This window comes from Trachymyrmex septentrionalis, unplaced genomic scaffold (genome assembly GCF_001594115.1).
Source record: "Trachymyrmex septentrionalis isolate Tsep2-gDNA-1 unplaced genomic scaffold, Tsep1.0 scaffold112, whole genome shotgun sequence".
Taxonomy (NCBI): domain Eukaryota; kingdom Metazoa; phylum Arthropoda; class Insecta; order Hymenoptera; family Formicidae; genus Trachymyrmex; species Trachymyrmex septentrionalis.
In genome coordinates, this window is record NW_017304248.1 from 422,612 (window position 1) to 437,837 (window position 15,226).

Consider the following 15,226-nt stretch of genomic DNA (forward strand, 5'->3'; position numbering starts at 1 on the left):
CAAAATCAATAGCGAGGAAAGCGACGTACTGCGCTGCGTACGTCAATGTGTTAAGAGAAAAATGCATATCAATGTATGACACATTCTTGAAAATAAGTTTTAAAATAGATTTATTTCAAATTTTTATGAAAATTCTAATTCTTTATAAGTAATCAAAACTATCTAAACGTTGGACTTTTCGAAACTATCTTCAAATAATGCACATTCTCGATGAAAAAATTACCTGAAATTATTCCACGTTTTAGAATATTTTCGCGAAATTGCTGAAAATTTGTTGAAATTTTATTGAAAATGAATTGTTCAGCTAATTGACATACTTAAAAAATCGCTAAAATTGAACTGAAATTTTGCTGAAATTTCTCGGTAATTTTGCTGAAAATAAATTTTTTAACTAAAAATCGTTGAAATTAAAGTGAAATTTTTCCACCAGATATGTAAAATGATTAAGTACAATTCATTATTTAATTATTGTTGCAACATTGCATTTATTTGTATTGTATGTATGAGTGTGTTTGTAATAAATATTTTATTTGTAATTTTTTATTTAAAATAATTTATTAGCTTTCATTTCTATTCAACATGGTTGCATTACTGATCAGGCATCTTAAACAAAAATGTTCTTGACAATTATTTTTGTTAATGTAATATTTGTAATATATACATTAAAGAATATTATAATTAATATTGTATAATGTTTTTATAATTAAAACGAGAAAAATAACTTATTCAAAACACACACACACACACACACAGAGTCCTTAAATAGAAATAACGATTTTATAACGATTCTAAGGAGCATTCATGCTAACAATTGCTGTTTTATGTATAAAAATTTCAAAAAAAGTTTAAAAATTTTATTTATTTATGGAAAATTTTAATCTTTTATTTTATTATTATATATATTAATTATATATTTTTTGCATATCCGCATTTATCTTTCCAAGTTTCATTAATAATATTAACTTATGAGTAACATAAATAAAATATACCATTATTGTTTATAAGAAATAAAATATTTTTTAAAGAAAATTATAATTTGTCACATCATATTATATGGCTATTAAAAAATAAATAAACGAATTTTTTTGCAAAAAATTACTCAAACTTTAAATTCAGATATAGTATATGATAGCAAGTTAAAAAGATGGTTTAATTAATTACCTCATCATCATAAATATTGTCGTGATCTGCCATCGGTGGTGCAAATCTAACACTCCGCGGCTTTCCTTTTACCTGAGATGTGAAAAGACGCAATCCTTTGCGTTTATCCCATTCGACATTGGTAGTAATTTCCACAATCGAAATTTATTCGCTTCACAATTTTGAATTTATAACAAGATCGCTTTGTTTGATAGCTATAAATGTCTCATAGCTATACTTGCACCGTGCGAATTTTCGATACTGAGCGACAAATCATCCCTTCCGAGAGATGTTGCAGATGTAGAGTTTGCGCATTCGATAGTGGATGCTGCGCTATACAGAGAAGTAGAAAGGGAAGTATAGAGAAAGGAAGGGAGGAAAAAGAGAGAGGAAGGAAGAAGGACGAAAAAAACCAATATATAAAAATATTCCTGCTCATAACTTAAGAGATAAAGAACCAATATACAACATAAAATAATTAAATGTAACTTTCCATCATCGATCAAATCGTTGACATAACATATTAATTTGTTACTTACAAATAAATAAAAATTATATAATTAAATATATAATTTAATACATACGGATAAGCGTCGATAAAAGAAAAAAAATAAAGCAGAAGCTCGAATTATTTGATAAATTCTCAGAACTAAGCATGTATCTCAGCAATATCACGCAAATCTATAATGTTGCAGGTAATACGTACTTAATTGCCGTATATTTGTTTTTAACGATTTCAAATATACCGATATTGTAACCACACGCATAGGCAACAATATATTTGTGTGTGTGTGTGTGTGTGTGTGTGTACATGTATACAAGGTGTTCTAAATTTAAATGGCCAAATTTCAATAGGAAATCGATAAAAAAAGTCTTTCAAAGATATGTTTCGTTTTTGCTCCGTTTTTGGAAAAAAATCGCGAAAAGGGATAAAAGATAATTTTCGGAGTATTATTGTTTTTCCGTATATCACTTCAGCGATAATGAACAAGCGCAACTCTATGCGACTTTTGTTAAGAATGATCCGAGAGAGAGTATTCCAAGTGGTATCCTTGTCCTTTTCTAATCTGTGCTCAGCTGTAATTGCATACGTATAATTAAAGAAGGATGAAGATACTACTTAAAACGCTTTTTGAAACGCTCAGATCGTCAAACTAGCGCCAGTGCTACTAGCTTCTAGTAGTATTATATGTTTCAATGAGCCTCTCTCAAGTTTCTCTCTGTTATTGTTTATAAAACATTAAATAAGAATGACATGACACCCGAGAAGCATTCAAATGAAAATCAACATTTTTTTATCTGGGGGAATTTTAAATTCAATCTAGGGTGAAGATATAGACCATATAGGTGGTTGGCAATACTGGGCATAAGACATAACCTGTCTAATCTATTAATCTCCGGTTACTTGTTTACTTGAGATTTTTATAAGGTGCGAGAGTGAATTGTTGAAAGAAGCTTTGTTTATTTTCTTTATTTCCGACCTATTATGTATTATGACATATAGAATAAATCGCACAAGTTGTACAATATTTCAGATAGTAATAAATTTTAACCAATTATTTGTATGTGAGAACCAAGAGATCAAACGAGATGTCGACATCTGAATCATTAGCGATAGTGCAATCCAAGTTCGTGTCAGGCGAGACTGTTTTGACTGTATCCTTTCTTAAACTTAATAAATAATAGATATATTGTATCATTGCGATCAATAGCAATTTGCTATTGAATAACAGCTTTACTTTTAATCACGTATTATTTGGTTAAAGATTAGTTTATCGTGATTCGATATTACTATTATGAGTTACAATTATATTTTTACAAATATAAATATATATTATTATTCTATATATCTGAACCGTATAATATTAGACCACAGAAGCGTCATTAATACAAGGATGGATACAATCTTCAAGATATATTGCTCTTGTTTACAAAGGTACAACCTATGCTTTAGCAATTTTTCTAACTTCAAAAACACCACCGCAAGTGTACAGTGATCTGACCTTGGAAGGAATGTTACCTATTGATCAGGACTTCAAATGTAGTATAGGTATCTCAAGCTTTTCTATGTATTATGTATTAATTCTATACGATATATTAATCTTTAGGAGCTATGAGATCTTATTTTAAAAATCTTTCCTTTAAGATTTATTATAATTTATATTGTATTTATTATAATGCATATTCCTTGCTTCAAAATATAATACTTTTTCAGTGTTATTATAATGGCTGAAATATTGTATAAAAATTAATAATTTTAATAATTAAGTAGTAATAATTTTAATATTAATATTAAGTAGTTCAATTAATTTAAGAACTGCATTGCTTCTTTGCCTTAAAAGTAATACAACTAAAAAAAAATAAATTTCTTAGAAAAAGGAAAAAATTATTAAATATTTTTTTATTGAAGTATTTTTTTTTTTTAATTAAAGATACTAATGGAGAAGCGCAGGATGGTCTTGATATATACATGAATATTACATCAAGAAAACTTCGTCTGATATTTGAAATGAAACTTGGAGAATCTACCAGTTCCTTAGTATCACAAATATTTCGAGCGATAGAAAGTATGCGCATACTTATCTAACATATAATTTTCATGTAGAAGACATTTATCTGTCAATAGAATAATTGTGATTTTAGTATATCAAACAGCTAAAAGCCCTGCAGAGGAATTTTTATGGATTGAAAAGCTAACAAGAAATAGGAGAAACTTGGCTACTGGTGGCAAAGATATGCAGGATACTGCCGATTCTGTAAGTTAGTATAATAATACTTAATATTATAGAAATTTAAAATAGGAATGATGAAACGTGTTTTAATACAAATTTATTTTTTATAGTTGCTTAATCTTGAAAGTCATGATTTAGCGATACCACGACAAAGCATTGCCTCGGGTAGATCCCCAGTAGCTGCAAGAGAATCAGTGGTACGATATCAGATGGCCTGTAAAGAAGATGATTACACATATAGTAAAACATTTCGGTTTGTTTTTTTACATTATTATGATTATATCCCAAATCCTTTGTTTCAATTCAATTTAAAAATGTATTTTTGTGCATATAATGATCATACATGTAACATGATTGTTATCAATAATTACAGTATACTTACTTGCACGTGGAATGTAAATGGACAACCCCCAAATAACATTAAATTAAATGAATGGTTGAGCACGGACGAAATGCCACCAGATATATATGCTATCGGATTCCAGGAATTAGATTTGAGCAAAGAAGCATTTCTATTTCATGAAACTCCTAGAGAAGAAGAATGGAGGTATATATATCATTTGTATCAACTTTGAAAAAGTAAAATAGTGTATCCATTTTGCCTATCTCAAATAACTTTTTTAAGTAATTAATCATAATGAAAAATTATTTATAATTACATAAAAAATTTTATCATAGACAAGTTATAGTTAATTCACTTCATCCGGGAGGGAATTATACACAAGTAGCTCTTGTCAGATTAGTGGGTATGATGTTGTTAGTATATGCGCTTGAAGCTCATATACCATTCATCGAAAATGTGTGTACTGATACAGTAGGAACGGGAATTATGGGAAAGTTGGTAAGTTTCTAATACACAAAATATTTTATAATTATACACATATTAAGATATTATATATGACGTTCCAAAATTCGTGACTCAAAAATACTATAATACAAATCAAAAACTTTGAACTACCTTGAGTAAACAATTGTAAAATTTAGAATTTTTACTTCTCACGTTAGGCCTCTGGCCTGTATTACACCTCTTTCATATGTTTGTGGTGCGCACGCTGATTTTTCAATTGCCACAAGAATATGGGAACTACAGTTTTAATGCCGGTTTCGAACGGCAGATTTTGAGAGAGGTGTTTCTGTGGGCACTCTCGGGAGGTTGCCGGCCTTTTCCGAGAGGAGACACGAGCGTAATTATTTTGGTTTTATATTCCTACTGGGATCGAACCCTTGGCATGATAGATCAGTGTGCTGTCTGCCATGTCATGCTCGCGTTCAAAAATTTTCAGATTCGATTCATAACTCAATTACTTAATATGAAGTTGTAAAGAAATCAGAGTGCAATTATACTTTTTCATTTTTTAAAAGGTGTTACATAAATACATAAAAACACTGCGCTTCAAAAGTTAATACTTTATTGCAAATTCTTATAGGGCAATAAAGGTGGTGTTGCAGTAAGTTGTTGTATTCACAATACGGCTGTTTGCTTTGTTAATGCTCATTTAGCTGCACATTGTGAAGAATTTGAGCGACGCAACCAGGATTATGCTGATATTTGTGCGAGATTATCTTTTACGAAATATGTACCACCTAAAAGTTTCAAGGATCACGAGTAAGTTTTCTATGATATTATATGGAGTATTCTCTAATTATATACAGTGCTTGTATGCAAATTAAGCAAACTAAACTGAATCGAAAAGTTCTATACCATTATATAATTTTTAACAAGTAAAGCATTAAGTAAATCCGACTTACTATCAAATCTAAGCGGCCGCCCGCTTTATTGTACTGTTAAGTAAAATCTTCACAATTTTATAATTTATAATTTTAAATATTTACATTTTGTATACGGATTAAATCAATATACAATAGCTTTAACATGCATTAGTTCAAACTAATGTGTTTAACCGAATTCGTTATTAATTTTTTGAGTTGTATCATAGTAAAGCAAGGAAGCAATATAAATATATGTATACATATATGAGCATATGTGTATGTGTATAGCCAGATTTATTGGTTGGGAGATTTAAATTATCGGATAACGGAAATGGATGCTGCAACAGCTAAGCAGTACATTTCAGAAGGCATCTATAGTCCCGTCTTAGTATTGGATCAACTTGGACACCAACGCAAAGCAGGACGTGTGTTTCAAGGATTTCAGGAAGCAGAGATTGATTTTAAACCCACATATAAATATGATCCAGGTACCGACAACTGGGATTCAAGGTATCCTAAAAATTATATTACATTTCTAAAACGCAATTTACTAAGGAAATTTCAATCTAATATTTTTATACCATTCTTTTTTATGTCTAACTATGTATAGCGAGAAATGCAGAGCTCCAGCTTGGTGTGATCGAGTACTATGGAAAGGAGATATGATTAAATCAATTTACTACAAAAGTCATCCGGAACTAAAGATATCCGACCACAAGCCAGTTAGTGCAAGTTTTGATTCTCAAGTAAGTATGTATAGATGTGCAAATATGGATTTCTTGTTTCTTTTTATTTATTACATATTCACTTGAAAAAAGTGTCTTATATTATTATATAGCTTGTATAAATTTTCCAAAACAGATACGTATTATAGATACGGCTAAGTACCGTAAAATTCACGAGGAAGTTATGAAAAAACTAGATAAATTAGAAAATGAATTCTTACCTCAAGTGATGGTTGATACCACAGATATTATTTTTGACGTTTTGAGATTTCTCGAATCTAGCAGTAAAGAACTTATTATCGCTAATACAGGCCAGGTATGTATTAAAAAAAAAGAAGAGGATGCACACACAATCTACTTTTATTCTTTATATTTTTAAATTAGGTACCAGTGCAATTTGAATTTATAAAAAAGTTAGACGATACAAACTACTGCAAGGATTGGTTGCATATAGAACCATATACAGGCTTTATAAAACCAGGTATAAATTTATATTTTTCATATATATTTGTTAAATATCTCTCTCCACACTAATATATTTTCCATGTGTTTCCTTTCTTTATCATGTCAGGTGAAAAGTGCGACATTAAACTGGAGGTATATGTAGACAAAAAAACTGCGTGTAAATTGAATTCTGGTGAAGACAAGCTATATGATATTTTAGTATTACATCTCGAGGGAGGCAAAGATATTTTCATTACTATAACAGGTATATTACATGCGCATAATAATAACAACATATAGTAGAGCTATTTATTAGTTAATTTTTTAATTTGGAAATAATTATGTAAATTAATAATTTCAGGCACTTATGAGAGAAGCTGTTTTGGCTCTTCCATGGAAGCATTAGTTCATGTTTCAGTTCCAATTAGAGAAATTCCTATTGGACGATTAGTCGAATTGGTAAATATTAAAAAATTGACAAGTACAATTTTATTGCAAAAGTGTTTCTCCGTAATCTAATCTACATTTTAAAATTGCTTGATTAAAAATGCAGGAGAATAATAAAAATCTCTCACAAGAACCGTATTCAGTTCCAAAAGAAATATGGCATTTAGTGGATAGATTATATCGACATGGCCTTAAAACTCCAGGACTTTTTGAAACACCAGGCCTTCATAGTGAGATAATAGCTATTCGAGATTGGTTAGATGAATGGAGTCAAGATCCAATGCGTATCCTTTTAATATTTCAAAATACATAATAACATTAATACACACACAAATAAAGTCCGATCTACAATTGAGTCAACGTAGACGTACGTGATTGTGAAACGTTATAAAGAGCAGTTTTAACCTGCTATTATATGCTAGTTCTAAAACGTGTTGTGGAAGATGGTTTAATTTTATGGGACACTTTTTTGTGTATACGCACACATACAAACACACACACACACACACACACACACACACGGATATATTATCATTCCTTGACAATAATTTCTTTCTTCACATAGCTGGTGGTGTACATTCGGTAGCAGAGGCATTACTACTGCTTTTAGAATCTACTGCTGAACCATTAATACCGTATAATTTACATAATGTTTGCCTATCAGCAGCAACTAATTATTTACAATGCAAACAAGTAAATCAGAAATTAGCATTTTACTGTAATGTAATGTTTTCTTATATAAATTCAGATTATCATATTATTTTATTCATTTATAGATTATAATGCAGTTACCAGAAACTAGAAGAACTGTCTTTCTCTATATCAGTTCATTCTTGCAAGAGTTATTAAATCATACACAGGATAACGAACTCGATGCTAAGACACTTGGTAAACTTATTATATTCGTTTCTATTTTGTTCTTAATTTATTATTTCTGTAACCTCCTCATAAGGAGCATTGACAAAAATACTCTTAAAAATATTATTTATGTGTGTGTGCAGCGACGCTGTTTGGATCAATATTTTTAAGGTATCCACCTAGAAGCAGAGACGATCGCCATCAGAGAAGTCGTGCGACTCAAATTACTTTCGATAAAAAGAAAGCTGCATTTGTTTACCATTTCTTAGTCAACGATCAAAGCGATTTTATATTAGGTCGATAATAAGCGATTTAAAGGAATACTAGCAGCACTACAAATTTCGTATTTATAGCTTTAAAACGAAAAAATAAAATCAATTAGTATTATATATTGTAATTATTTTTATGTTTTTTACAATATCACAAATAGGACATGTGCTTTTTCATTCATCATAATTAAAGCACTATTTTGAAAATTATGTAAAGTATAAATAAGTACCTACCTTAAAATAAAATTTTATCTAAATATATTAATTTAATTATTTAAAAAAAAAATTTAATGCGTGCGAATTAGAAATTACGATTATTAGAAATTGCTTAATTGATAAAACTTAAGTTAATTTTCGTAGTAATATACAGTTTAAAACTAAATTAAATATACAGTTTAAATAAATAAATTTGTTACTTATATATATGTCATGTAAAAAAAAACTTATCGCTTTAAAAAATAATAAGTAATGATCATGAAATCTTGTACTTGATATTGTTTTTCTTTTCAATTCATGATTATGATAAAATAATCAATATAATATTCTGTTTAGTACAATCAGTTCTGATTTTGGCGAAATTAGGCTTATTTGGGTTTTTATACGAAACGAACGAATTTGGCAGAAAAAAGCGTTACTCTGCCTTATAAACCGAGATATTAATCTAGAATTTTTTTTTCGATATAGTTAAAGTTTTAACATGTCTAATCAAAGATGTGAAAAAGATGGAACGCCTATAGAAAAAAAAAATTAATATTAAATACAACTGTAATGTGCGCTAATAAAAATATACTTAATACTATAGCATATTGTCTTCTCACACATAAAATTAAAACTATTTATATGTAAAAAATAAATGTAGCAAAACTAATTTTTGCGTATTCGTAATAATTTTGCAATACTTTCAGCGAAATGTTAAAGAATATTCAATATATTTTTAAAGAAATATAAAATTTTCGGCAAAATTTAAATCAAATTTCAGGAAAATTTCAATAAATTTTCAGCAAAATTTTTGGAACAATTTTGTTTTAAATTTAACGATTCATTTTTCAGTCTTTTACTGAAAAAAAAATTATATGAAATTATTTAAGAGAAATTTTAAACAAATTTTAGAGAAACTTCAATAAATTTTTAGAGAAATTTTCAGAAAAATTTCAATTTAATTTCAGTAATTCTCATTAATTTAGCTGAAAAAAATCACTTCATCGAAATTTCAAAGAAATTTTAACAAATTTTAGTGACATTTTTAAAAAACTTGCGAAGGAATTTTAGTTCAATTTCGGTGATTATTAAATATTTTTGTTGAAAAACTCACTTTTATCAAAATTTCTGCGAAGTTTCAGCGGAATTTTCCCAGGGACAAGAGGACGGTATTTGGGGAAAAAAGAGAGACAGATAGCAACCTTAAGGTGCCTACTGATGAACGCGGTATATTAGAAGGCACTAAATTCTAGAAGCTTTTGAATCGTAAAAGTGTTTATTTGAACAAATTTTGAATTTGCTGATCTATGTGCCGTACTCTGTAAGAATTGATCAATCACAGTCGCAAATTCCCCTCTCATTCGACTATAAGAGGGGAATACTCGACTGTGATTGGTCAATTCGTACGGATTGTGGCACATGAATACGACCAATATAAACGCTCCTTAAAGACAATTAGCTTCTCGTAGAAATAGAAAAGCCACCAGCCTTGCTTGTGGACACTTGTAAAGCGGTTGAACGTTGAACGTAACTTGATCTTATTATTTTTAATTTGTCAACGATTCTTATTGGATAATTGTAAACAGAACTCTTTTTCTTTCTTTTTCATTTTTAACAGCAACGATAAGTTATTTGAATTCTTCGACAAAGAAAGACGAGTGACACAGGTACGTGCAGGAGAATTTGTAATTTGAAGAGATAATTATTGCGCCGTCTAATTTGTAAAGGTACGGTTCAAATTAATTTATTATAATTTATATACAATTACCTATATAGATATCTAATACTTATTTTCGTCTAACCGTTATGAAAAGTAAACTAAAAATAGCAACAATCATGTTTTCATACGTTAATCATGGTCACTCAAATTTTCTTCGAATATCTGAATTATGAATTTTGATGAAGTAAACTGTACAGACATACATATATATATTCTATTATATTTGCGATTAAATAGCGTGTTTCTCAGTATTTGCGTGAAAAATTAATTTTAAATTAGCTATGTTTACCACAATTATATTTTTATACGTTTATTACAATTATATTTTTATACGTTTATCACATTACAATGTCATTCAAATTTTTTTCTTCGAATAAGTAAATGTGAATTTTGATAAGGTTATAGACGCATTCTATTAAGCTTGGTCTAATTGTATAGATTATTTCTCAGTATATTCTAATTAATTATTATTATTACTAATATATTTTTAATTTAGATCTTTTATTTACGCAGAAGTATATACAGATTGAGGTAAATCAAACAGTATAAAAGTATTAAGCACGTTAAAGAACAATGCCTTCTCGAGAGGATAACAGCCATGGACGCAAAGCAAATTTTAAATTTAATAACAAACATGAAGTAAGTGTAATTAAAATTATTTTCTAATTTAACAGTTCCAGCCGCTCTATATTAAAGAAAGTTTTTTATCTCTGAATCTATCAATATAAGTACATACACTCACCGAGGTCTATATTCAAGGTCGAAACATTCAATTATGTATTTTAATTGTGTTTATTTTTAATAATAATTAGCGAAAATCAATCTGTTTTTGGCTCTTTTAGAAAAAATTTTCTATATTTGGAAATATAAATTTTTTTCATATTTTATACATGTTTATATATATGATTTGTTGTAGTTTATATATAAATTTATATCATCATTATAAAGCATCTTATTCACTTATAGTTTTTCTTATATAATTACATATAAAAGGTTGGATTATTTCAATACTTATATGACACAAAAACTTAATGTTGTTACGTTTGTGACCTTATTGCACTATTAATGGTATATTGCAATGTTGCTGCAATACTGCTGGAATTAATTATTCATGCTGTATAAAATTCATTCAAAAAATTTTTAAACAAATTATATGACATCAAGAGAGACATAAGATAGTACCATTTGTATATTGTTTTAAATTTTATATAATTGTACAATTTATATGTATAATTTTAAAACAATACATTAATATTTTGCTATTCAAATTTGCCCTGATATGATTAAACTACAAATAATTTACTGTGTAAACGTTTACAAACATTCCTTTAGTATATATGTATCTCCCTTAGGAAGCTCGAATAAGAAGGAATGCATTATCAGTGGAGCTACGTAAAGCCAAGAAAGATGATCAATTATCAAAACGACGTAATCTTGATACATCAAATCAAGAATTGTCAGATTTATCAAATGAAGCCACTGTCTCACCCACTCCTACTCTTTCTATAAATGAAATTGTAAACCATATAAACTCATCAGATGAGACATTACAATTGTCGGCAATTCAGATTTGTAGAAAATTATTAAGTCGAGAAAAAAATCCTCCTATAAATGATATAATAGAAGGTGGCATAGTACCACGTTGCATTGAGCTCTTAGATAACGATTATAAGTATGTATATGAACACTATGAAAGTGATTTATTGATTTAAATAAATTATTTCTTTATATATTTATAAGAAACAAGATATAATTTATTTATTTCTATTTTAGCATTGCTTTGCAATTTGAAGTAGCATGGGTATTAACTAACATAGCCTCCGGTACATCCTTACAAACACAAAATGTTGTAAAATATGGAGCAATACCAAAATTAGTGAAATTACTTAAATCTACATCACCCGTCGTTGCGGAACAAGCAGTATGGGCTTTAGGAAATATAGCCGGAGATGGACCATATGCACGTGATCTTGTTCTTGGACATGATGCTCTGCCTCTTTTGTTGGATTTAATTAAACCTGATACTTCAGTAAGTGACATCGTATTTGACAACCTTTGACGTTTGTCTTATTTGCTTTCATATTATCGATATTAATATTCAATATTTTTATTAATATTAAAAATGTACAAATGTTAAACCCTGCGCATAATGAAAGAAATATTAAGAGCAAGAGTATTAAATATTAGGGACTTAAAGAAATAAAATGAAATAAAATATAATAAATAGAAATAAATATTAAATATTAGAGAAATAAAATTAGAAATAGATTTAAATGTAACACACAATGGAATACAAGTAAGATATAAGATATTATGTGTTAAAGCCTAAACACGATGCCAAGCAATAGCGATACAAATAGGATATGTGCATTGACATATACATTTCTGTATGTTGGATTCCTTTGTTCCTATCGCTATTGCTATTTCTATTGCTATCGCTGTTGCCTTTGCATTGTGTTTAGGGCTTTACATGTAATCTTTATTCCTAATGTTATTTTTTTAATATTTAATATTTATGTGCGCAGAACCTAAGATTTGTACATTGTTTATGGTAAAATAGTGATTAAATAGTTAATGTCAGTATTCAATCATATTAAATATTGCTATCTAATTATTCTAAGAATAGATTATCTAATAGATATTTTAGTCTTATAATAATTAGATAGCATGTACCACAACATTGTGTGTGTGTGCGTGTGCGTATACGTGTGCGTGTATCACATAAGATTTGAAAAAATAGACAACATATTTTAATATTTTCCGATACTAATAAAATGTACAGATAACATTCTTGCGGAACGTTGTATGGACTTTATCTAATTTATGTCGAAATAAGAATCCACCTCCACCCTTTGAATTGATTAAACCTGTTCTACCAGTATTTAATCGCCTGCTTAGTTATACAGATCGAGATGTACTTGGTAAGATGTTCATATTGTTATTTTATATATTATATAATTTACTCTGAATTTGAGATATTTACATTGCTGTTTGTCCTAGCTGATACTTGTTGGGCACTTTCTTATCTTACTGATGGATCCAACGACAAAATACAAGCAGTATTAGAAACTGGCATTATACCGAGACTCGTAGAGATGTTGACTTTGCAGGAAGGAATGATTCTTACTCCAGCATTGCGTACAGTTGGAAATATAGTAACAGGTGACGATGCTCAAACGGATGCTGTAATTCTTGCGGGAGGATTGTCACATATTGGTGCTTTGTTGCGGTATCATCGCGTCAATATTGTAAAGGAAGCTGCTTGGGCAATTAGTAATATTATGGCTGGTAATACGAACCAAATCCAAAATGTTATAGATGCTGGTCTTTTATCACCATTGATAGAAGTACTGCAGTTTGTAAGTGTGTTTGCGCATATATGACAAAATCAATCGATTTGTTTTAGATATTTGTGTAAAGAATTTTGTAGATAAAATTTATCCATTTTTTTAAGGGGGACTATAAATCACAAAAAGAGGCTGCATGGGCTATAACTAACTTGACAACAGGAGGAACAATCCAACATTTATCTCAATTAGTGGGAGCGGGTGTATTACCACCTTTTTGTAATTTATTGGAATCGAAAGATTGGAATGTTGTTATTGTTGTATTGGATGGTCTAACTAATATTTTGCATGCAGCAGAGAAAGTAGGACAAGTGGACAAACTTGCTATTCTGATAGAAGAAGCTGGAGGATTAGATAAAATAGAAGCTCTTCAACATCATCAGAATGAACAAGTTTATCAAAAATCTATGGCTATAATCGACGCGTTTTTTTCGCAAAAGGTTTGTACATTTATTTTATGGTTATAAATTGAAAATAATCTACATAGAAAAGTTCTGTTTTTTCACAAACGGTTTTATCTAAATAAGTAAAATATATATTATAAATAAAATTGTAATTTGTCTATATTAATCAGCTAAATAAGAAAAGCATCAATTATGATCAAAGTTAGATGTTGAAATAATACATCTGTATGCATTTAAATTAGATTTTTAATGCTACTAGCATATTACAATCTAAAGAACTTATTGCAAAAAGTATTATTTCAGTCCGGATCTCTTTAATTGTATTAAATTTAATAGTATTAATTATATCATTAATTCAATGATCGTATTCTTTAACTAACAAATAAAAAAATTATTTTTCTAGGATATAGAAGAAACTCCTACTTCTGAAGTTCAAGAAAATTGTGAGGGACAGATTGAATTTAATATGACGGCAGATTCGACAAGTAAATTTGATTTTTGATGAATGAAATTTTGAATTCGGATTGAAATATTATAAATTAAAGAATTTATCGATATGGGACCGTTAATTTGTTATACGATAACTTTACAATAAAAATCAGAATGCTTAAGTCAATCAATAAAATTTCGGCGATATATGCGTGACAAAAAATAAAAAAGAAAAAAGTTTTAGCAACAACGAATCTTGTACTATTTTAGACAATCTCATTTTTTATATGTATTGTAAGAATAAAGTTGTATTGAATAAAATAATTTCATTTTTGGTAATTGAGTTTAATTTTTTAATACATTTTCACAAGTCATTTAAATCGGCTGTTTCAGTGACAAAAAGGATCATGTGATCAAAATTGATATCTGTCAATTTTAATTATGTGATCTTTTTGTCGCTGAAACAACATACGAGTGGAGATGTGTCCAGGGTGAAGTTACAATACTTTTCGTTTTGATGAATTTTTGAATGTAATATGCCCCAAATGCGATTTGTAAAATATGCAAATCTCTGGCCTAGTTTCCACCAAGGATTTAATCCGGATTAGAATATAAAAACCAACTAACTACAGTCACCGAGATACTATTAAAGACCGACATTCTTCCGGGAGTTCGCGCCCTTGTGAATATTTAAGTAATTAAGAGTTAAAAACTGATGATATTGTACTAATTTATTAGTTTAATAGACGTACTTGTGCATTTAGAACTCAATAATACTCGATTTTTCTTTAAAATTGTGATTT

General features: G+C 28.8%; 3 protein-coding genes across 8 annotated transcripts in view; 2 read left to right on the plus strand and 1 right to left on the minus strand.

The window, feature by feature from the left end:
• The window catches only part of LOC108752919 (inactive dipeptidyl peptidase 10), an 11,410-nt gene extending 10,028 nt beyond the window's left edge, over positions 1 to 1,382 (minus strand). The window contains exon 1 of the mRNA XM_018494140.1: positions 1,162 to 1,382. Within this exon, the coding sequence (XP_018349642.1) occupies positions 1,162 to 1,194 (33 nt within the window). The 5' untranslated portion in view covers positions 1,195 to 1,382. The remainder of the gene's footprint in view (positions 1 to 1,161) is intronic.
• Positions 1,383 to 2,545: 1,163 nt separating this feature from the next.
• Positions 2,546 to 8,414, plus strand: LOC108751847 (inositol polyphosphate 5-phosphatase OCRL-1). Its single transcript, XM_018492308.1, has 19 exons — positions 2,546 to 2,569; positions 2,676 to 2,796; positions 3,010 to 3,190; positions 3,573 to 3,707; positions 3,784 to 3,896; positions 3,983 to 4,125; positions 4,246 to 4,419; positions 4,551 to 4,713; positions 5,300 to 5,478; positions 5,871 to 6,092; positions 6,193 to 6,328; positions 6,444 to 6,623; positions 6,692 to 6,788; positions 6,879 to 7,016; positions 7,113 to 7,210; positions 7,305 to 7,482; positions 7,764 to 7,891; positions 7,975 to 8,086; positions 8,200 to 8,414. The coding sequence occupies exons 2-19, from the start codon at positions 2,731 to 2,733 to the stop codon at positions 8,358 to 8,360; spliced, it is 2,604 nt and encodes an 867-aa protein (XP_018347810.1). The 5' UTR covers positions 2,546 to 2,569; positions 2,676 to 2,730; the 3' UTR covers positions 8,361 to 8,414.
• A 1,589-nt stretch (positions 8,415 to 10,003) lies between these two features.
• LOC108751852 (importin subunit alpha-1) lies at positions 10,004 to 14,635 on the plus strand. Of its 6 annotated transcripts, XM_018492330.1 has the most exons (9): positions 10,004 to 10,050; positions 10,142 to 10,250; positions 10,757 to 10,882; positions 11,596 to 11,915; positions 12,017 to 12,272; positions 13,026 to 13,164; positions 13,244 to 13,602; positions 13,698 to 14,030; positions 14,398 to 14,635. In XM_018492330.1, the coding sequence occupies exons 3-9, from the start codon at positions 10,817 to 10,819 to the stop codon at positions 14,494 to 14,496; spliced, it is 1,572 nt and encodes a 523-aa protein (XP_018347832.1). In that variant the 5' UTR covers positions 10,004 to 10,050; positions 10,142 to 10,250; positions 10,757 to 10,816; the 3' UTR covers positions 14,497 to 14,635. The 6 variants fall into 6 exon arrangements, with proteins under 6 accessions (XP_018347832.1, XP_018347839.1, XP_018347823.1 ...); XM_018492337.1 differs by having other exon boundaries at positions 10,011 to 10,250; positions 10,740 to 10,882; XM_018492321.1 differs by having other exon boundaries at positions 10,011 to 10,250.
• The last annotated feature ends 591 nt before the right edge of the window (positions 14,636 to 15,226 follow it).

What these genes read in the sequence shown, in the direction of transcription:
- LOC108751847 (XM_018492308.1), top strand. Translation starts at nt 2,731, where the DNA reads ATGTCGACATCTGAATCATTAGCGATAGTGCAATCCAAGTTCGTGTCA. An exon ending in ACATATAGTAAAACATTTCG is followed by an intron (nt 4,126 to 4,245) that starts GTTTGTTTTTTT and finishes CAATAATTACAG; the next exon opens with TATACTTACTTGCACGTGGA. An exon ending in AAAAGTTTCAAGGATCACGA is followed by an intron (nt 5,479 to 5,870) that starts GTAAGTTTTCTA and finishes GTATGTGTATAG; the next exon opens with CCAGATTTATTGGTTGGGAG.
- LOC108751852 (XM_018492330.1), top strand. Translation starts at nt 10,817, where the DNA reads ATGCCTTCTCGAGAGGATAACAGCCATGGACGCAAAGCAAATTTTAAA. An exon ending in AATTTAATAACAAACATGAA is followed by an intron (nt 10,883 to 11,595) that starts GTAAGTGTAATT and finishes TATCTCCCTTAG; the next exon opens with GAAGCTCGAATAAGAAGGAA. An exon ending in ACGCGTTTTTTTCGCAAAAG is followed by an intron (nt 14,031 to 14,397) that starts GTTTGTACATTT and finishes TTATTTTTCTAG; the next exon opens with GATATAGAAGAAACTCCTAC.